This window comes from Platalea leucorodia (assembly GCF_965183815.1).
Source record: "Platalea leucorodia genome assembly, chromosome: 3".
In the NCBI taxonomy this organism is placed as follows: Eukaryota; Metazoa; Chordata; class Aves; order Pelecaniformes; family Threskiornithidae; genus Platalea; species Platalea leucorodia.
The window spans coordinates 127,596,218-127,619,047 of record NC_138825.1 but is presented as its reverse complement, the minus strand read 5'-3'; the positions used below and the strand labels follow the sequence as shown (position 1 = coordinate 127,619,047).

The following is a 22,830-nucleotide window of genomic DNA, read 5'->3' as shown; positions in this document are numbered from 1 at the left end:
AAAATTTATGATTTTTCAGTAAATTGCTTTTTCCTGATGCTGCTACTTTGTTTTCTGGACGAGGAGTAACAAGTATTTGGAGAACCTGTTTACGTCACATCTAGGTACTAGCGTACTGGTCCAAATTTGTGAGAGACAGAAAATGTCACCCTCAGGAAATAAATATGAAGAAAGTACCAATGCTTAGAAACGCCCCGCTGTCATTTTCAACTGCTTCCCATTGTTACAGCTTAAAAATACCTGTGTATAGAAGCTAGATATTACAAAAAAATTATTTTCCCATCAGTTTGTGTGCATATGAGTTGTCTTCGTATTTGTGGGCAACAGATGCGTGCATCAAGAGGAGAGTAAAACCCTGCAGATACTTCCTAATTCAGAGTGTCATTTTCTTTAAATGGTGAAGAAGTGGATTGGAGCTGGTAATATCAAACAGCGCTTGCAAGCCCACAGCGTTCCTCTTTTGGATGCAGAAACAGCTACATAAAAAAGCAGAAGAGGCAGAAGACAGTCTTCCGTAGGAGTATGCTTTGATGATACAACTCTGACAGAAGTTTTTGTCAGAAGGATGTACTTAGCATTCCAGAGTAGCGGTACTAGTTTAAAAATAACATGAAATTTGGCATAGGAAATGTTTTCCTTCTTGTTGAGATCTTCAGCTTCAGTGTCTTCACACATCATTTCATCCAATTGTGAACAAAACACAAAAATAAAAGGAAACCTCAGATGATGTCACCTCAGATCTGAGCACAAGATTGAATTTGCATTTTGGGGCTGTCGCGAAGACGTTAAGAGGAACAAAAGCAAACCCAAAAGTAATGACTGTAGATGTAGACGGTTTATAATATTCTTTAAATTTGTGTTCTAGTAGAAGAGCATCCTACTTGCTTGGAATGTAATGTTCACGGTGCACAGAAAGTACGTCTTGAATGGACGTCTTTCTGTCCTGTGGAAAGACAAACATGCCCATCACGTGTCTCTCGTAAGGTGGAACATGTGCCCGTAACACATGCTTGTCAGACCTGGCTTAAAACACTGCTGGCAATGGAGAAGTCACGATCTCCCTCGGCGGTCTGTTGCGGTGAGACCTTAGCCTTACCATTTCTGCGCTACTCTTTGTCCTTCCTCCACTGGATATTGAGCAACTCGCGTCCCTCCCTCTGCACGGTTATTTCTCGATTGCTGTGCTGTCCCTTAAGCTTTCTCTTCTCACATTTGAACAGCAGCCCTCCTTGGAGGGCATGTTTTCGAAGCAGAAATATTCAGTTGCTCTTCTCTGGACTCTTGCCCAGTTGCCCACTCATCCCTGAACTTTGGTTCCCAAAATGATGCACTACTCCAGGTCGGTGCCATCCCGATACCGTGCTCAGGAAGGAACGGCTTCCCCAGCCTCGCAAACGGGACGTCTCTTCGTGCAGCCCAGTGTTAACGATTTCCTTTTTCTCAAGCGTGATGTTTGAAACGACCCCTACATCTTCTTGTACAGCGCTGCCGCCTGTCCTGCCCCGCTGCCGTGTGTGCGCGGTTGGTTGCTTGTACATACACGCGTTTGTCTGGGCTGACTGCTGCTGCTGCTGCGCTTTTCCTACTATCCCGTTAAAACCTGCTCGGCACGGATCTGAAGGGGAATCAGAATATAAAATACATCAGTACCTCTTTGCTCAAATTCAATATGTCCCAGCACGTTTTGGAACATTGCCATAACTTCAATTTACAAGTCTCTGTATTCAGAGAGCTCCAGCAGAGAATAAGCTGTTCACTTTATCCGTCGTTCCTAAATATTCAGCACTAAATGGAATTCTAAAGCCAAAATGCCTGTTAGGACCATTCTACTCAGTTTCCCCACCCTTACAGTTTAAGAAGCCGTGTTTTGGGCCAGCTTTAGGCAAGACAGAAGAAGGTTTTCAGGAGGTGTGATGGGAGAGGCTTAAACCACATTTAGTAGAGGTGAAGAAGAAATGAAAACAGAAGCAAGCGCTGGAGTTGGTTAGGCTTTGTATGGAGAAGGGGCGCAGGACTTGCAACCTCAGGAGTAACAGAAGTTGCATAGCAATGTAAATAGCTTACTTTTTCCATTATTCTGGAGTCAAAAGAAGCCTTTTCCACAGGCTGTATTTGTCGTCTTTGTGGTTTTCTCAGCAGTACAAGAGTATTAAGGCTTCTGTCTAAAAGAACCACAAAGAAACAAGCCCGGGGGGCAGTAGGAGCTGCCCACTGCACCGCTGTGAGTAATCAGCAGTGAAATCTCAGCTAATGCTGAGGCAAACTCAAACCAGAGTCATTTCAAGGGCAAATGTTTTCTCAAAGATAAATTGTGCAAAATATGGAAAAAATTGCGGGGGCGGGGGGAAGAGTCAGTGGCACAATCTTTTGTGTCCTTGCCCTTTTACAGCCGTTGCTTTCTTAGCAAAGGGGCAAAATGTGGCAAAATTTGCTTAAAATTCATTTGCAGCTTCTCATGTCTCGAAACAGAGATAAGATGCTTCAGAATATAACCAGTGAATTTAAGATCTTCAGCAGATACTTGGTTTTGGTCCAGTCGTTGACTGAAGATTGCCTTTCTGTTAAACTTGGGAAATCAATGGTGAAGAAAGACGTTGGTCAGGGGTGACTCAAAAGCGGCACATTCCACCACCGTGTGAGCTGGACCCTTTTATTTATATGCCATCTCCAAATGCGACATAGTGCACACAGTTTATTTAATGATTAAAAACATAGAACTGGAAAGAATCTCTTGGATCATCAAGAACAGCTCCTTGATGACACCAGCAACATGTCTATAATTCACTTCATACGTGTATAAGGTTTAAAAACTGTTGGATTTTCCACCTGCCCATCTAGTGGAAGATGTTCCAAAATCCTACTTTTGTGCAGATGGAAACCATTTTCCAACTTTCATTCAAATTTATTCACTCTTCAGAGCACTCCAGTCCTAGGCCAGCGTTTCTTGGTCGGAGGCTGGAGCAGCTCTGCTGTGGAGAAAGGCTGAGAGCTGGGGGTGCTCAGCCTGGGGAGGAGGAGGCTGCGGGCGGAGCTGATTGCGGCCTCTCCGTGCTTAACGGGGGCCTACAAGAAAGGGGGGGACAGGCTTTTTAGCAGGGCCTGTAGCGATGGGACAAGGGGGAATGGTTTTAAACTAAAAGGGGAGGTTCAGACTGGACAGAAGGAAGAAATTGTTTGTGCTGAGGGTGGTGAGACACTGGCCCAGGTTGCCCAGAGCGGTGGGAGATGCCCCATCCCTGGCCACATTCAAGGCCAGGTTGGACGGGGCTCTGAGCACCCTGGTCTGGGTGAAGATGTCCCTGCCCATGGCAGGGGTGGGACTGGGTGGCCTTTGGAGGTCCCTGCCCACCCAAACCCTTCGGTGATTCCATGATTCTCCTTGCTCCAGAGCGACTGTTAGGAGATCACTGCCTGCCCGTTACGTGCTGGCACCAGCGCAGCCCCTCCAGGATGGGGGGTGCCTCCTGCAGGAGGGAATTACAGGTAAGCTGCATTATCTGTCCACGAGGAACTTGTTGGCAGAAATTAAAAACGGTTGTCTGTGTCCTGGTTGGGGAGGAGCAACCCTTCGACAGGCTGCCCGGAGAGGGATAATACAAGAGCTTTTGGTCACACAGTGTTTCAGAAACACTGCATTTCAGCAACGGAGAGGTGTGTAGGAACCCTTAAGGTGAGGAAGAGAGCGTGAGTGCACAGGAGACATTACTCACATCTACAACACGTGACTGGTGGCACTGAGATGGACCAGTAATAATGTGAATAACGAAGAGAACGCAGTAGATGAAAAAGCAGTGCCAAGGACTTCTAACACAGATGTGACAATGAAAGGAATAATTTAAAGTACTCATAAAAATTACTGAGCTCTAAAACGAAGTGTTTTATTCAAGCACATTATCTGGCCATTCCTGTTGACATCTGAAAAGAAAAATTAAGTCTTATTTAGGAAAACAGGACTGTCAAGGGCTTCCTAGAACACGAAGCCCAACGCTTTAATAGAGACATACCGCCCCTGTAACTCCGTCTGTTCTCTTCTGGTTTGCACTTGGCCGAGTAGCCACTTTCTTCTGATTTCTAAACAAAGCTGATCCACAGCTCCTGCAGACCCGTTTGTTCCGGTACCAGCGCTGAACAGCTGGCTTTCCCCCTGAACGCTGGTCCTGGCGACAGATCGCCTCTTACCTTTTAACTTAAACTTTTGGGCTTCTTTTACCATGTCAGAGCCTCTCCCTTCCTCATTATTTAGAAGTCGTCTTTCCGCGCGCTCGTTCCAGTTTGAATCCGTTTGTCTTGCCTGCAGGTGGGTGAACCCCCCACAGCATCTTCCTACCTCGCGCAATTCGCACCGGTTTCATCGCGACTGGCAGCGCATGGACCGGACTTTCAGAATGGCTAAATCAGGCCGACGGCTCATAGTCCCGGGGTGTGACTAATTAACACCCAGGGCCTTCTCATCCGCCTTCCAGTCGCTGTACACCCACTCCTGGCGCAGAAGCTTGTGTCGTTTGTCCCTCAATACCTCGTGACACCAGGGTACGGCTGAATTTCACTTACCAGCTCTGTCTCGAGTTGCGTTTCCCAGTTTTGTCTGTATGCACATACGTCCCAAGTTTGTGTCGCCAGTTAATCTTGCTGGGATACTCTCAGCTTTTGGCGCGAGTATCACTGATGAAGAAATCTTAAAAAGATGCGTGTCCAGGCTGACCCTTGAGGAGTTCCAGCAGACTTCTCCATCCAAACTGAGTTCCCACTTTCAGGACCCGTTAAGCCCCTTTGAACCAGTTCTTTTACTTTATATTTATTTATCTTCATCTTCTCAAGTTTTATTACTGATTTCCCACATAAGTTTCTTGTATCATTTTTATTACCGAAGATACACCTTATTTTATCTGATGTGAAACAGTTTATCGACACAATACACTGAATTAGTCTGCGCACACCTTGAGCAGGATTGCGTTGCTTTCTACCCCATTTATTAGCATGTCCAGTCAGAGCCTCGCATGTGGCCGATGGCATTTTCTCTTATTCCTAAGTACAGCCAGAACTGCGCTGCACAGGCTGCCAGAGCTCTCCGGATAAACAAAAAAATGCGTAACCTCAACTACAGCTTTTTGTGTCGGCGCGCTCAAAATCGCAGTGCTACGTACAACAGCAGCCTCGGTGCGCGCAGAGGGAAGTGTTACTTTTGCTTGGGGCATTTTTGGGGCCATGCCTGAAGACTGTCTTTAATCACTGTCTTTTCCTCTTTATGTGGCTGTATGAGGTGGTAGAATTTGGGAGCTTTTTTGCTAACGGCTGCAAACTCAGCGGGAGGACTTGCATTCGCTCTTTGCTCTGCAGGACACAAATTTCTTCACAGATCTTTCCTCCTCCATCTTCTGTTCGCTCTTTACACTCTCGATGTGATTGCTCGCAGTAGGAGGTTCCTTCACAGCACCTCTCCCTGCTTGGAATAGAGATTGTGGATACTTTTAATATATGCAGCGAAGAGAAACCCCGGGCTTCGACGCGCGCCCAGGCGCCTCAGCCCTGCCGACGTTACTGCAGCGGCCGAGCGCCTTCGAAGCGCACCTGGCAGAAAGCGGGGAGGTTGGCGACAGATCGGTTTCCCCGAATCCCTCCATTTCAGAGAAACCAAGCTGCAATCACTTGAGGTTTCTTCCCCTTTCTTTCTTTTTCCCAAATCTACAGTTCAATGCCCGTGAAGTGTTTCGGGGCCCCAAGAAGTGAGGCCTGAGGGAACCGCAGCGTTTATCAAGGCTTAGTATTAACCCAAAGCTTTCCCCTTGAAATGTGTGGAAAACACTTTATGGATGCCCACAGTTTATAAAGCCAGAAAAATGTAGCTCACTGTCGTTTCTCAGGGGCCCTTGAAAGACAAAAGTAATCATTGAAAAATCAACATGAGCAGTACTACCGACCATAAAATCATATGCTTTTTATTTAACATAAAATGAAACATTAAGATAAAATACACATTTGTCCATGTGCTGAAGAACTACTGTATTTTACATTCATTTATAAAGCAGGTAGTTTTACATGACAAAAATAAGTGAGAGGGAGAGGAACAGAATCGGCAACAGGACGTGAGCCACAGGGCAGGCTTTCGCTTGTCAAAGTGCTGCCTCCTAAGGGCACGCGGATCTTCAAGTGACAGGTTAGAAACCGGCTGTTTCTAGCGCTCCTCAGATCCCTCCCAATGCTGGTGAGAAGCTAAGGTGGAATCTTATACAGCAAAACGAGTGAAAAACGTGTTGACAAAACAACCTTTGCCAGAATGCATAGCTGCAGCACGATGGACCGCGGTTGTCCCTGATGTATTGCTCCTTTGCTGGAACTGGCCCGTGGGGTTCTTAAACGCCTAGAAGTTACACTACTGAACTGCAGTTGCTTTTCTTCCATCCAAACCTCGCCACAGTTCTGATTTAAATCTGACTTTGCCAAGGGACTGCGATGGGGTAGGGGCTTACAATCGCACAGCAGATTTACGGCAACGGCCGGTGCTGCAAATCCAGCGCCGTTGGCCGTTTGTGGGTGTATCCTGGGTACACCTCTAGACACCAGAGAGAAAAATGGTTACTGAACCCTCTGTCCCTGAGGTTCGAGGCAACGCCTGTCCCGTCCCAGCTACAGGCGGGCTAAGAGCACCCGCGCAGACGTAGGGGCAGGGGCGCGTCAGTTGGGCGCAGTCCTGCGGAACGCTGCGGGAGCTGCGCCGCGTTCGTCCCCGCGCCCGCCTTGCCGGTTGGTTCCCGTTCCTGGCGCTGGCCGTGGCGCTGGGCCTGGCCTCCAGAAGTTACACTCGGCCCAGCTTTTCCAACAGAAAATCTATAATGCAGCATCTGAGAAGTCTTAACTGAAAGGTACAGGAGAGCAATGGGCTTATGTTTTAAACTGGGATAGGAAGGAATGGGAGATGCAGCAGTACCAGGGGAATAAGGAATGTTTTTTTTTTTAAAAAGTGCAGCAGATCAACACACATTGCTATTATATACTTTGTCTAACCCATATATCTTAAATATGAAAACAAATACAAAAGCTGTAATTCTGTCTCAGGTCTGCGGTAACTTCGCAAGGTGTAACGTCACCAGAAGACTGAGATGAAGCTGGTCTTACTACGCACACGTAGCTAAAACGCAGCCGTGTGTACACACCTACCTGTGCGCGCGGCCCCCGGCTCCGTGTGCTGACGCACCCCAACGGCGGGACCCTCCCACGGCGCAACTGCACGGCGTGAAAGCCCCGCTCGGCGTGCCCGCGGCAAGGTCTGACCACGTACCGGGGGCCACGTTTTGTTTTTTCAAGAGATCCCACTAATAATTGAAGCAGTATAAAAAGATCAGTTGCCCGCCTTTTCAGCTTTCGGATTTCTACTTTAAAAACTTGTTAATGCTTCTTCTTTTCCCACCTTCTGTTTCCTTCCCTGTAAGTCCCAGCGACAGAGAATTGCTGTAAACACCTCCAGTTTATTTACAGGACTCCTGCAGTTGCTCGCTGGAGCAAGGGGAATAGCGTGAACGTCATCCGAGATTCCTCTGAGCCGCAACGGGCATCACGAACAGGGGATGAGGCAAGCGGCTGCGCCTCCTGCCCCGGGGCCGTTTCCACCTTTCTCCCAGTGGAGATCTGGATTGCAGACCTGGGGCCAGCAACGGCGGGGGCTGCCCATCTCCTAGGCCTTCAGACACAGAACACGCGGTATTTGCGTTTACGCTCACGAATAGTTCCACGAAGCCTTACCGGGAGGCAAGGGAAACCGATACGCAGCGCCGCGTACCTCGGCCTCCCTCCCCAGCCGCCGCGACCCCCGATCTGCCCCGCTCTGCAGCTGCTCTTCGCTGCGGGTGGGCACCAGGCAATTGCGGCGCAAGAGGAGCACCTCTAGGATCCCATTCCTGATGAGAATTCCCTCCATTTCTAATACCCGCGAAGACATAGCATCCTCTACAGTGAGATTTTCACCAAAACTCCTACAAAGTAAAAAAAAAAAATCTGCTTTGATAGTGTTTCCTTGCAATCACCGGGCTTCTGGTGTATCGTCTGAATTCCCCAGAAGCCCCAGAAGATGCTCACGCAAGAACCCGAGCTATTTATTATAATTTCAGTGGCACAGCAAAACTGAGGAGCTTCCGATTCTGTTTTGGTTGAGTAGCTTCTGTACCAGCGTGTCTCTTTGGCTATGAAGGTAGCGTTGCCCGTAGAAAAGACCCACCTCAACTTCTTGTCTTCTCACCAGGGAGTGTTCTGGGTGGTTATGAGGCAAAACGGACGAAGATTAACGGAAACACAAACAGGACACGGGACTGAAAAATGTTCTCTATGCTCTACCTAAAACTGCTGAGCTCCTCCAAATTCATTTGCTCCCGAACTCCTGGTTCCTCTGCTCCCCTGCAGCCGCTGCGGCACTGCAGCACTCGCACCCTCTCTCCCTCTTTTCCTTCGTTTTTAAACATTATTCCATGCTCAAATCCAACCAGCTCAAATACTTTTTAATACATTGAAAACGTAAAATAAAGAATATATGAAGTACATACAGTATATATATACATATTTCAAATACTTAAAATTCTTATGTAAAATATGATTTTTCTATATTATTTGTGTAAAAATACATTTTAAAATGGTGTCAGCTTGATTTTTCTGTACATACCCTCTATTCCAATTTAAGTCCCTTTTAAAAAGGCAAAAGACAGACAAAGGTGTAGTATCTTCTAAACTGTGTTTACAGGCCTGTTGTCAAAAGAAGAAAAGCACGTGGTAAACAGTATTGGATTTCTTCGTTTTAAGAATTCCCATTTTTATTGCATTAATGGAAAAAACTGAATCTTTTCAGTTCTCCTGCTAGTAAAACTATCCTTGGCCTTGCTGAGAAACTGCATGCTCCCAATACCCTGTTTATCTAGTTCATAAATCATCCTTTGTCATTTTTTTTTACAGATACTAAAATATATATTACTTAAAATATATTACTGTAAGCTCTTAAAATTGATCTTCAGTTATATCAAATGTATAGCATTAAAAAAAACGACCTAGGTAACAAAGAAAATTCTGGATATCATCATCGTCCTGGCAAACGCCCGGCTGCTCTCCCTGCGCGGCACCGGCGTCGCGGGGCCCTCGCCCCCAGCCCCGGGACCCTGGGGGTTCAGACCAGCGCCAGCCGGGTCAGCTCCCGCCTCCGCTAGCGCCCGAGCCCAGCGGAGCCGCTGCGGCGGCGCCGGGCGCTAACGGCCGGGGCTGGCTTTCCAACAACCCAGCCCAAGCAAAACTCCCGAGTAACCCAGTTTCCGCAGGGCCTCCGGCGTCGCTGGCGAGACAGCGCCAACGCAGACAACCGCCGGCCTCTCAGTGGAAAAAACCCAGCCCGTTTCTTTGCTCCACGCTGCGGTGCTTCCAGACGGCACAACCGCGGCCTGCCGCCAGCCCTGCCACGGGCCACGCGCTGCCACCGCCTCTCGCCACCGCCGCGTGAGCGTGGCCGCGCAGCGCCCAAGACCGAGGCGGAGGACGCCCGGGCAGGGCCGGCGCTCGCCCTGCTGCTGGTCCCTGCCGCCCACCGGTACAAGCGAGCCGTCAGACCGAGCCCGCCCGCAGGAGAGACGCCCGAGTCCCGCGCCAACTACGACACCCCCGCCGCGCGCGCGCCAGGCAGGAGCCGGCCCCGGGATGGCCTTTGCCGAACGGCACCGGTAACGACCCGAGGTAACGACCCGAGGATCCCTCCTGGCTGGGAACGACTTGACCGGGAACTTGCTGCCCCATCAGCTCTTTCTTACTCCCATAAAGAAGACACGACTCCGCTGACCAGCGTAACCGCTAAGCGTCTCGGTCTTTCCTTTTGATTTAAGAAGGGACGTTAACATTTCACACAAAACTCCTTCCCTGTGCCACCCATCTGTCTCAAAACCCGACCTCATTCGTAGCTGCCTTTGCGCCACCACTGCAACAACTTGTACGGGGGTTTTTGCGTTGGCAAGTTAAACGCTTCATCAGTCTGCATTTCTAGGTCTCCCGCTGCAGGACCGAAAGGGAAAATTTAAATCTGAGTATCTTTTCTTACTCGAGTTGCTTTTACTGCCACGAACATAGGTTGGCATCAGGCTTTGAAAACATTTTATCTCAGATTTTTTGATGACAGCATTTACTACAGTGCTATTAATTTAATACCTGGGGAACCAAAGTCTAATGCTTTAAACTATGTCACGACATCCCTTTTATCCGGAGATCCAGCGCGAAGGCAGTTTATTATCTTGCTGGAAGGACAGCGGGAAGGCCAGGCGATGGGAGGAGCGGAGGCGGCCGGGGGAGCGCTCCTGCACAGGCTGCAGGGTTTCCCCCTCCTAAAACACACTGCGCAACAGCCAGCACCGTAAAACATGCAAAGCGTTCAAGGTTTTATGTCGACCTGTACCTACAGCGATTAGCACACCCAGCGCCGTTATTTCTAATGATTTCCTAACTACTTAATGCCCTCTTGCAAACCCGTGGAGATTGCTCCATCAAGTTGCACCTAGTAGCTCGTAGCATATGTTAAAATCAAAGACATGCAGTTAAAACAATTTATTTTCTTAAAAAGAAATAGAATAAAAGTAGCCCAAGAAAAGTGCTGATCTGTTAACATAGAACTAAGGCACTGAACAGAGTTGTAAACTTCCAAGCCACCACGCAAGATGCCTACGCCATCCAATACAAGCCTGGAGCCACGGAGACCTCATGGTCCCCGCACGTCCCGGCTCGGTCACTCCCGGCTCGTCTCCCTCCTGCAGGGCTACTCGGGAAACGGCCGCCCCGTGCCCCAGCGCGGGCTCGCAAGAGGCGGACGTGGCACAGAAAACCGAACCCGCGCACGAGAGAGGACGCTCGTGAAGTTCAGGGGGAGGAACAAGCTGGAAGCACGGTCGGGGTCGGTGGCCGTTCCAGAAAACACCGAGAGGAGCACGAAGCGGCCTTTCCAAGCTACAGCTGCCCCGGGCCGAAAAGCCTGGGAGCGCCAAGAGCAAGCCGGCGGATCGCAGCCCGCTGCTCCCCCATCATCTCCTTCCCCGTCTTAAGCAGCCGTGTCAGCCTAGAGAACCGCACCGCTCAAAGTCAAGGTGCGAACAGAACTGATCCAATTACGCCAGCGAAACCCCTTTGCTCTGATTTGAGCCAAGAATGACTTTTTCGGTTTAGTTTGGAACTAGCAACAATTTTTAAATTGGATTATACTGGGGGCCGCGTCTTAGACAGGAATGAGTGTGTCTGTCTGAGGATTACACTGCCGTGACTTCTTTCATGTCTAGACAAGGCCCGAGTTAATAAGGAACGGACAGACCCTGCTCTCGGTACTCAACTCCCCAGGGCACGCGGCTTGAAAGCATTTTACGCCGCGTCCCGAGATTAAAGAAACAGCAGAAATTCCTCTTGCCGAACAAGAGGTGGAAGCAGGCAGTGATGGGCTCCTGCCCGGACCGGTGCCGCCGCGCCAGGCAGCCCAGGGAACGGGATTATCCCCGTTACGGCGTCTGGGGAGGTACTGGCAGAAGCCAGCCCACGCGTGCTGGCCTGCCCCTCTGCCCGCGCGCGCAGGCGGGTGGCAGCGGCACCAGGCACGCGCCACCGGGCGTTTCTTGGGCTACAACCACCGCCAATGCGTGTGCAGTATGCGCACGAGAGTAGTTTTTGTGTAATTTTTTTGAGATTTCAGTTTTAGATTAAAAAAATGGACTTTATTTCTAACGCCTAAATCCTCTTTCCCACTGGACGTCTAAGCAGTGATGCGTAATTAGAAAGTGGGGGTCACTGCTCCCTGATAAATTTAAGATGAGCAAATTGGAGACCAAGACACGCTGCAGCTCTTGCCAGCTCCCGCGCACTAACCCTGCTCCGCTGGGCAGGGAAGGAAATGTTGCTGTTAGGACGTGGTTAAGTCTGCAACTCTCTTTTCTTTATCATGACCAAAGAAATCGCCACCCGCTCCTTGGAAAAACACACTGCTTCACGGGCAATGATTTCCGATCTTCACCAACAGCGTGCCAGGTTCCCCGGCGAGGGAGAGGCGCGAGGGGAGAGCAGCGGTAGAGGCAAATGGAGAGAAGAAAGAAAGGCCGAGGACCCCAGCTCCCAAACCAGCTGTCCCAGCTGTTTCGTTAGTATTGCTTCATCTTAAAAAGGCCTTTGGATTAAAAGTGAATTCAGTGCTTTCCCATCAAAAAGATACATAGATCTGTTACCTGACCACGATGCAGAATGGCCCCCCACCCGCCCCGAACAGCGACGACATGGGACTGGACGCGATGAGCGAACCCGACGTGCTTTGTTTCGGAATAACATACAGATCCTCGATGCGATGCGGACGTGTTGCGATACATCAAAATGCAGCTTGGCGTGTGCTTCGTTAGCCAGCCTGTCGTCAATTCGCCTCGTTGAGAGCAGAGTACCATTTCGTAACTGCTTTAATTTCCATTAATCAAAGTGAATATTGGATTCGTGAACACCGAAAGCGAGGATGAGCGGCACCGGCTGTGTCCCACGGCCAGGCACGAGGGTGCGGTGCCGCCCCCTTCCCCGGCCCCCGCCAGCCTTCCCCAGCCCCAACGCAACCCCGGACCTCAACTGAGCAAAATCCAAGCTGAGTCAAGCCTGATTTGGTATTTTAAAACACAAAGAGACGCCCGCAGCGGGCTAACGGGGAGGGCCAGCGAGACACGCGTTTTCCTTTCCCTATACTTAGCTAAATATAAAACTTCTATAGAAATTAGAGAAGTCTGACTATCGCGGAGGTTTGAATGAGCACAGTAAGCTTCCTAGAAAACAGCAGGACCGAGGGTGACGCTTAGTGCACCCCGCTTGCATCAGGTGCCGCGGCGGCCGACGGTTGGCGGCGGGGGGTGGCGCCTTCCGGCTCGCTCGAGATGCCTAGCGCGAAGCAGGTGTCTGCAGAGTCCTGACAGTCCAGAATGAAAGGCAGTTCAGCTCAAACTTGTGATCTCTGCTTTAAACGGTTCCTGGGGTTACTGATAATCACAGTTACCGAGTTGTTTTAGTGATTTAACTTCTTGAATCCTATGGTTAGTACAGTTGCCTTTTTCAGTATTTACCAGTAGCAAATCGAGACACTACTTTCCTTAAAACAAGGTTACCGCAACTGACTCCTTGAAGAGGAGAGGATATGCAAATCAAAAACACCAGCCAATATTGCACAACCCAGTATGCCTTCTGGGAACAGCCAGGTCACGAGTGAAAGGCAATGGCTTGAAAGGCCGGTACAATGTTAACACCTTCCAATTCTGAAAAAAAGGGAACAAAAATTTAAAGCCACGAAGCGAGCCCAGCCAGGGGCTCCCGCTTCGGTGCTCCGTGATCAGTCGGTACGAACGGTTAAGTTTCGTGATTATCCAGTTCTCCTCTTTGTCCAGAGAAGACCGACAGGCTTAGGTTTTGCCGGGGGCTCGTTCCCCCATCTAGAGCAGAGCTCAGCAAACATGCTGGATAGCAGGCTGGGGTTAATGAAACTGCAGTACAAGTCAAACACTATCTCCTAAAAGATTGAAAAAATATTTTTAAACAAAATAATGTGACATATTTACATAATTCCTTAAGTGCAAACTCTTGTCACAATTCACGTAGTTGAGCTCAATTAGGACTCACTGTACAAGAAGGTGCTCTTTCTTTAATGAAAGAAGAACTCTACTCTGTATTCCTGATTCAGTAACGCGTCTCTTGTGCAAGGCAGTAAATTTCCTGTTTCTTCCCAACGTACTTCCGAAAGCAAAACCAAAACCAAGCCATCCTCTTCCCCACCTCCCGTCCCGGTTACCGCACGACGAGGCAGGAGACACAGAGCTTAGAGGGGCCGATGCAGTCATCATGGCAGAAGGCGCCGCAGCCCTTGCACATGATCATGGCTTTCAACCTGCAGTAACATTTGGAAGGGGAATCCTCCATGCTGCTGTCTTCAGCGAAGGCTTGCACGGGGATGGGCTGCGTGTGGCTGCCAGAGTTCATAGCCTGGCTGGTGGGGATGGTGGTTACAGTCACAGAAAAGGACATGACGTTCCCCATGCTGCTGGACAGCTGATTGCATTCAGACAGCCCGCTCATAAGAGACCCTTGGTTCACGTCCGGGGAGGTGGAGACGTTAATTGTGCCGCTGTAACTGGGCCCAATGAGCTGCGCTGCAGCATTTCCAGGTAGCTTTGGAGGGTGCGAAGGAGAAAGCAGCGGAGGCTGCTGCTGCGCAGAGTCCAAGGACGGTACAGAAGTACTGAAGAGCTCCGGATTGCTGTGCATTTTCCCCCTCATTGCATGTGCCATTTGCTCTTGAGCGGCCTGAATAAAATCTCGCGCTAGCGTAGTTCCGTCAAATGCCTGAACGTTCTCCTTGTTGGCTGCTGCTTGCTGAGACGTGGCTGCTTCTGTCTTCACACCCTTTTTAGCAAGGGCGCTGTAATCCGATGAATTTATGCCGTGTGATGCCTGCTCTTTTCCACACTGACCAGAAACCTGGGCAGCCTGGGGCTCCTCTTTTACACTGATATGTTCACGTTCATCACCAGTACTCTCATCATCTGCATCTCCTTCATCGCTGCTGCTGCCGTGGCCAGCCATCTCCTCGCATTCCCCGAATTCTGATTTTGGAGCATCAGCAGGACTGTTCAGACACAAGCGGTTTTCAGGGTTCAAGGAGAAGCCTCTCCTCAAACTCTCTGAACCACGACCATAGGTGGAGATGTTGAGCAGATAATGACCAGACATAGCGGGCTTGGACGTCCTTCTGCCCATGAAACCCAGCATAAATCTCTGGCTGGTGGAGCTGTTTTCTAACTGGAAACCTGAATGAGTGAGGTTCAGTTGTGAAGGCTGAAGGACTGGCAACAAATTCTGCCTCTGGACCCTCTTGATAAGAGTCTGCAGGATCTGCTCTTGCGTCGTTTTGCTGAGCGCCTCGTGGCACTGGTGCTGGTCAAGACTGGGGTCCTTTCCCGAGGGGAGCGGAAAGGACCTTGGAATGTGAGGCAGAGGCCTGTTCTGGCAAAAGATCTTCCCAAGCTGTTGTGTGGGTAAACTCGATTGTCTTTCACCACCCTCAGCTCCAGAGCCGTTCCCTGCTACGCTTGTAGCACCGGCCGCTGCCGCTGCCGCCCCTTTTGCTTCGTGAGCAGCTAACGGGACAGTTTTCATCTCTGCTTTGGTGAGAGGCTTCGGCAGGATTTGCTCCAGAGGGACGTTCTTGCCTTGAAGAAGCTGGGTGACCAAAGGGTTGTTAGCAGGAATACTGGAGCTCGGCTTTTGGAGGGCCCCGCTTGAGCTCGAACTTGCATGAGTTTTAAGGCTAGGCGCTACTGAGGAAGTGTTAGAGGGCGCGACCGCACCTCCAGCCTGGGCTTCCGAGCTGGGGGATGCGAGTGAAGATGTCGGAGGGGAAGGAGATTTGCTTTTAGAAACATCTAAGCTGGTCCCTCCTAAGGCGGTAGGTGCTACCTTACTTACATTTGCGTTGGCATCTGCTGCAGGTGGCGCGACGCGGACTGCTCCATCCCTGGCAGCCGATGCCCCGCAGGCCTGGCTCGGACCTGCCGGAGCAGAAGGTGCTTTCTCTTGTTTGTCACTGCTGCCAGCGTACGGGGAGCCTGAAACCTGATTTACAGTCACACCGGGGGGGCTCTGCTTTATTCTGTTGATTTTCTCTAACGCCGCTACCGCGGAGGAGGAGGAGCTGGTGCCTGTATTGCTGGCTGGGGCTCTGGATTGCAGTGTGGAAGTTTGCTGTAGTTGTGCTCTAGAAGGACTGCGAGGTGGTGCCTGCTCCGCGGCCTGGGTCTCCATTTGGGTATGGGTCCCTGGACAATGGGGAAGAAACCTTCTCGAACCTCCCCCGCTTCCAGTTCCTGCCAGTTCCAGTGCGTTTCCTCGAATTCCAGTTTCGGTGGTTCCGCTCGTTGCTGCGTTACTCTTCTCTCCTCCGCCGCCCGGTGGGCCCCCGCCGCCGCCCGGTCCAGGCCCTGGGACAGCCCCCCCCGTCGAGGCGGCGGCGGCGGCGGCGGCAGCGGCCGCTGCCCTCTGAGCCTTGGCTTGCTGGGCTTTTGCCTTGATGTCTGCCAAAGTTCTGGCCCCTGTTCTTCCTGGACTGGTGAGCGAGAGCGGGAAACGTGCCCTGGGAGAGACCTGGCCCGCAGGAAATGGCATCGGGGAGATTCTGGACACAGGGATCTGCAACAGAGGAGGAGAAAAGCACAGCTGAGATAGGGGGAACACTTAGCCCACGTATTTAAGAATTCAAGTGTTGTAGTCTTAGAGAAATAGTTGTAGCTTTGGAGAAATCCCTCCTCTCCCTCACTTGAGAGAAATACCAGGCGACGCGCGTGATCTCTTGATGCCTGGCCCACCTACCGTAGGTCTGTTCCAATCCTCGTGACTCAGACGGGGAGCTCACCCCCGGCCGCTGCAGGCTAGGGCATCGCACGCCATCACCCCAAAGCCTACCGAGCTCCCTCGGAAAAAACGGTAAGGTTCTTCCAGAACTCAACACCTGCCACCCCTTAGTCTAAGTTTCATACTTCATTCGTCTGTCACTTAAAGCCTTTTAAAGGTTTGTGCCACCGCTCTGCTTGATTCTGCATTGCTCTTCTACCCCTGCGTATTTACACTTGTCTCCTCGGTGTCTTTATACAAAGTAGTATGAATCTCTCTACTGCGTATCTGTAGATAAAAGGCCAATATTTCAGTCCTTTCTCCTCAAACAGGCTCTCCGCTCCCCTCATCGTTCCAGTTTACTTTCCCTAAGTTTGTTCTCTCTAGAACGTGAGTGATGACAACGGCGCACGACCGTTAGTGCTCTTCTCTCTCCACTGCAAAGATTTAGATATTAGGAAAAACTCCTTCCCCCAAAGGGCTGTCAGGCCCTGGCCCAGGCTGCCCGGGGCAGGGGCTGAGTCCCCATCCCTGGGGGGATTTAAAAGCCGGGGAGATGTGGTGCTGAGGGACATGGTTTAGTGGTGGCCTTGGCAGTGCTGGGTTAACGGTTGGACTTGATCATCTTAAGGGTCTTTTCCAACCTTAACGATTCTGTGATTCTATGATTCCATGATTTAAGCGAGTATATTTTAAGGTTACGTTTGTTTTCACGTATCTGCAATACCTCACTGCCTCCCGCTCATCTTCTGAGGAACCAGTTCACTGCTTCTTTCTTTTCTGAGGTGACATGTCTTCTACCTTACGGGGAAACTATTTTCAATCGCCCTTAAATTCACTCTACTATTAAATTAAATCCCATATTTATCACACTGCAAGGTCAACCGTCCTTCCTGTGTGATATTTCACATCTCTTTTATTGACAGTTTCTCCCCAATTCTGTGTCACTAACAAACTTTATTAATGCTTTCCTACCTTCGTGCCGTACTTATTAACACAGTGAGAATAACGAGCCGTTTTTAAAATTTTGCATTTGTATACTTCCTAGTATAAAAGAATCTTAACGGGAGAGGAGAATTCTTAGGACACACAGAAATACAGTAATTAAGCAGTTGTCCGTTCACAACGTCTGCCTGAGGCCGCAAACCAGGGAGCTGAACTTTAACCAGAGCAAATTCTGGTAGAGAAAGCACAAGCCCTCGTCTACAGAAGCCAAGCTGCTCCTCATACAGTCACAGGTGACTGAAAAATGCTTGTGTGCTGGTTCACCCGCTTACTGCCTGCTGTTGGGCACAGCATCGCTGAAGAGAGAATCAGCGTTATCTGTAGACCTGCAACCTTGCAATCGTTTTCGGAAAGCGCATCAAACGCCTGACCGGAGAGCGCTGATGACTTACCGGCGCGGCATCTCCCGGCAGTTCAGTGGTAGCGTGCGGTCCCGCCACCTGGATCTCACGTGCGAGAGAACCGCACCGGCCAGGCCAAAGTCTGGGACCTTCCTTCGTGCTTCCTTTCCACCTGCCCTCTCCTAGTGGTGATTTATTGCCTCTTTCCTCTCCTGTGGAGGTTCTCGCTACGACCCAGCAGCTAAAGGGCTTTTGGAATTGAGATGTTCCCTGAAAAAGTCTTTCCCTGCTACCTCATCTGGGCTACACTGCATTCAGCTGGTAGAGAGGAGAACTGCGTTATTCCTAGGCAGCCTTTTTTTTTTACACACAGGTAAATAATTTCATTTCTGGACTTGACATAATAGAGGAAGCTGCTGATAGCATTCTTTCTGGACCTGTTACTGTACTGCTGGGGATGCGCACACGTCTGCAAAGTTCTGTGCACTCCTGGGCTACACCTTGCTTTGTTACTACAGTCTCGCAGTTCCTCCGCAGCTCTCCCCCGTTTCCACCGTGACCTACAGCACTCCCTGCTACGCTCAGTCCGGGGCTCTCACACAACCGCTCGAGCTTCTGCCCAAGAGATCTTTTGACAGACGCGCGTGTACGAGAGATACCTAACAGCAGTGACCTTGACTAGCCAGCCGGCGGCTTCCCTTTAGCAAACAGCTGAGCTTTTACATCTTTGTACCAAGTATTTCCATCACTAAAACAAGCAGGTAACATAATTTACGTACATAACTAGAACGGAGGAAGCATTTCTGTGAGAGCCACCAGCTGCGCTGACCCACGTGAGGCCACTCTGTGGATCTGTCTGCCTTTCTCTTTACCTTGAGTGGGGGCACCCGTGGCACCGGGGTCCCCGCTGCAGGAAAGGACTGCGGCTGGGTCCGAAACGCCTGGTGGTGCTGACAGTTCTCCATGATGCGTGGCTTTTTTTCCGGAGTGGTTAGAGCTTCTTCGCGATTCTCTGACTTCCTCTTAGGGGCTTCGACGCTGACTTCCATTTCTTCATTTACAGGGGATTTCTTTTCTGGTGTTTCTGGAGTCATCGCTGGAGCTCTCACGTTTGCTACCGCTTCACCTGCCTCGGGGCTCTTTGGTTTACTCGGGGCCAAAACTGAGGTACCGACAGTCTCCTTCGCCAGCGCTTCCTTTGATGCAGCGTGCTTTCTCTCTTCTTCTGCCTTTTGACTAACGGCAGCTTGTGGTTTCTCTTGAACGGATTCTCCTCGGCCTCTCTCCTTCACAGGGAGAGAATGGTCGCTAGGTTTCACTGCACACCCGCCCGGGGAAACCGAGGCCTCTGCGGGTTTGGCTGGTTTTGGCTGCATCTCCTCTCTTCTTTCCTCTCCTCCTTTTTTCATCGCTGGTGCTTCCTGGACTGCTTGTGCTTTAGACTCTAACGGAGAAGTACGCTCCTCTTTGAGCGGTGCCAGAGAGGCCGGCGCGCATTTGGGCTGTTCAGCTGCTGGATTTTCAGTCTCTGTCTCGGCAGGGCTGGTGTTTGCTGTCAGTCTCTTGGACTCTTCAGGACTTAATCCGGAACTATCAACAAAAACAGAATTTTTATTTTGTAGAACATTCTTGCAAAAAGCGTGCTATCCTTACGAGAACTGAGAGAGGATTCTCTACGTACCACACCCTAAATAAATACGTCTCACGCACCGAATTCTACGCCACGATCTTTGAAAACCTTCCGTGCTGTCAGTACTTCCACATGAAACAGAACTTAAGAGCGAAGTCTAAAACCAACTAAATGAAGTACCTGGAACGCAGGTTAGATCTAGTCCTCTACCCAGATACCAATTTTCCAGGCTGCAAATCAAACAAATTTGGCCACCAGTAAACACTCCCGTTATTAGCCACCCCGGGCACATCTCGGCAGCGTGCGCCCAACCCCACGCAGCCTGCACCTGACTTAGGCTCCTAGGGTGACGTTTGCGGAAAGGGACGCTGAAAAGCGTCCCACCGTTTGCTCCCGAGGAACGCGGCTGGTGCCAGAACCGCTGACGTACCCTGAGCTTAGGACCGACATTTCTCCATCATCAAAAAGCTGGAGTATTTCCTTGTGTTATTCATCCATCTTTATTTGTGAAAGAAATGAATAAGCTGGGAATCTAATTCCCAGAGTGACGTCTGATTTGGGATTAACTTCATCCCTCCCTCTTAATGAAATATCAGACTTGGGTTTTCTGCCCGAGCACGAACCCATAAAGCCTGATGAAGCCAGCCTGATAAACCCATGGGACAGACTTCACCCAGCCAAGTTCTTAGGAGCTAGAGAGAACCAAAGTCCTGCTGCTGTGGACAAGCATAAAAGCTAACTGTCAAGATGCAGGACACGAAATTCCTGATTAGTTATTTATATGCGTCTGTTCATTTCCGAGTTTCTCAGTATAGTTATTCGCACAGAAACCCGAAATCCTCTCCATAGCCCAAAAGGATGGGAAAATCTTGAAGCGAAAAGAAACACAGCATAAGAGACTTGCAGACTTGGGAGTTTAAGCAAATACGTGTCTGACTGAAGCTGGGGGGAAGTACACCAGATGTCACCTACGGGCGACTGCAAGGCAGAGTTTGCTCAGCCACCACGCACCCGGGGATCTCCAGCATCCTGGCACTAGGAGAACCGCAAGAGCAGAGCGTCTCCAAGTATCGTACTAAGGAGCGGGAAAAGTGAAGGTGTAAAGTCTAGAGGACGTCCTCGCCTAAGGAAAGCAGTACTACCCTGGTTAAAGCATTAGAAAGCATTTTCTCAGTTCTGCGGCAGCCAGCTGAAGCTAGAGACCTTTCTCAGCTTTCAGGACTAACGAGAAGTAATGTTTATTGGTGGACAGCACGCAGGTATGTCTGCACGGAATGCGGGACTCAGAAAGCCAGCTGAATGTCTTACCTCTGACCATAGTAGCTCTCAAAAAAATGCTCCTTCCACAGCTCGACCTTCTTTTCCTTTTCTATTTCTTGCCGTATTCTTAGCTGCATTTCTGGTGTAAACTCACCTGCAAAACGCAATAAAGGATCTCTTAAAAAAAAAGCTATGGATAAAAGGAATCAGGGGAACCACAGGAGCCTTCACGCGTGCAGGCGCGAGCGCTATCGCACAGAAGGCCCCTTCGCTGCTGCGACACCGCAGCCCTGCCCGTGGTACGGCAGCGTTTCTCCCGAGCTGCAGGGCGTTGCTGCTGCCTGCTCCTTGCAGGGGCTGGGCAACAGCTTCGTGCCCAGCAGTCACAACCCCTGCCCCTGCCCGTGTCCACTCTGGCTGCCAACAGATGCTTCATGTGAAATAGCGCTCGTTAAATGATTACAAATCTATAGACAAACGTATGTGGTATGTACGCAGGCACTACGTAACTGCCATTTTCTGAAGGATCTGCAGATACGGCCTATGCAGATGGCAAAGCAATATGGCACCTCGAAACAACAGCCGTGGATGGCTGCGGTGAAATGCGCACGCAAGAACATCAGAGACTTCTTGCCCAGCAGAAATGACATAAAACATTTCTGGCAACGGATGCAATTCTGTCGCAGGCAGGTGGGAAACAAAAAAACCCCTCTCACACATCTGAGGCGCAGGTTTCACACACGCAGGCACTGCGGTTTGTAAGAGATGTTTCCTGATGTCAAGCCTGAACCCTCCCCAACACAGCTTTGAACCATGAAGGTTTGCAAGACCGTATGTTAATATTTTAAGAGTTCATCATTAGACAACAAGAAAGCTTGGGTTTTTGACACAACTGCGGTGCTTTGATGACAGACACGTGGCCTTGAGCCTCCCGGCTCCATTCATTCTCAAGGTTTATCTAGTTCACACACCATTTTGTTTGTGCTCTTTAGCACTGGAGGAGAGAGTTACTAGAACTGGATCTTTTCCAACACTGCAGTTACCAAAGAGAGGGGATTCCTTAAAGAGATTAACAGAAATTGGGTACTTCCATGACTGCACAGTTTGTTTCTCAACAATTTTCTCCCGTCAGATAAGGGGATGGTAAGAAATTCTTGCTGAGTTTGTTCTCCATGCAGTTACCAAAATATGTCCAAAGGAAGCAAAGAGCGTGTCCCTTTTTAGTACGCTGTTCCTCGTCAGTATTAAATGAGGACAGTCATCTTTTTATCGCGGCAAGTACAGAGGGCCCAAAACAGAATCTCTGGTACGTCAGCTTTCTGTTCTATTTTTGTATAAACTTCATCAGGTAAATAAATATAGAAAGTCTGTTGCATCGAAAACAGAGGAGCGCCTGCCTTTACTTAGAGTAGTTTAGCAACAGGGTACAAAATTCATTCATTTGAGATGGTCTCTGTTGCAGCAGGGAATTCTTGCACTTGCATTGCTGTGGTGATGCCACCTGCGGCTCCCAGCTGGGAGATTGCGACTAAAAGCATACCGAACGCAAAGCACGGTGAAAACCGACGCGGTAGCTTGCAGTCAAGTGGAAGTAATTTACTTATCAACCTCTACCTGAAGGTTGATGGGGACCTTGGGAGGTCTCCAGTCCAACCTCCAGCTCAGAGCAGGGGCAGCGTGGCCTCCACCAGGTCACTCGGGGCTCTGGCCAGTCGGGTCTTGAAAATCTCCAAGGACGGAGCAGGCAGAACCTCGCTGGGCCCCTGCTCCACTGCTGGGCTGTCCTCACGGGGAAAAAGCTTTTCCTTCTGTCCCATCTGACTCAGGCCTGTTTTCTGTCATCCTCCTGCCACACACCACTGGGACAAGCCTGGCTCCATGTTCCCGATGGCCTCCCGTAGGGACAAGGGGGCCGCTATCAGGTCACCCCTCCCCAGCCCGTATCGCTGCCGGGGGCTCTTCCTTCCCAGGGGCAGGATCCTCGGTCCCGCTGGATGGCAGCCCTGTCTCGAGCGTATTGACGGTGCGCCCAGTTTGGTGTCCTCCACCAACTCCCCCAGGGTCACTGATAAAGAAGGTAAATAGGACAGGGGCCCGGACAGGCCCCTGCGGTCTCCACTTGTCACCAGCCTCCAGCCGCGAACCGTGACTCCAAGCTGGTCAAGCTTGGTCTAACCAGCTATTCACCCATCTGGTTGTCCACCC

At 50.2% G+C, this 22,830-nt stretch overlaps 1 protein-coding gene across 8 annotated transcripts in view; it reads right to left on the bottom strand.

Moving 5' to 3' along the window:
• Positions 1–4,020: 4,020 nt before the first annotated feature.
• Positions 4,021–22,830, bottom strand: part of ASXL2 (ASXL transcriptional regulator 2) — a 133,444-nt gene continuing 114,634 nt past the window's right edge. For 2 of the 8 annotated variants that reach the window (XM_082306886.1, XM_082306885.1), the window contains exons 7-9: positions 20,674–20,779; positions 18,608–19,325; positions 5,928–16,188 (exon numbers count right to left, since the gene is read on the bottom strand). In XM_082306886.1, coding sequence (XP_082163012.1) covers positions 13,792–16,188; positions 18,608–19,325; positions 20,674–20,779 — 3,221 coding nt within the window. In that variant the 3' untranslated portion in view covers positions 5,928–13,791. Of the gene's footprint in view, positions 5,867–5,927; positions 16,189–18,607; positions 19,326–20,673; positions 20,780–22,830 lie in introns of those variants that run through there. The other 6 variants (XR_014227660.1, XR_014227661.1, XR_014227662.1 and 3 more) reach the window with 6 other exon arrangements.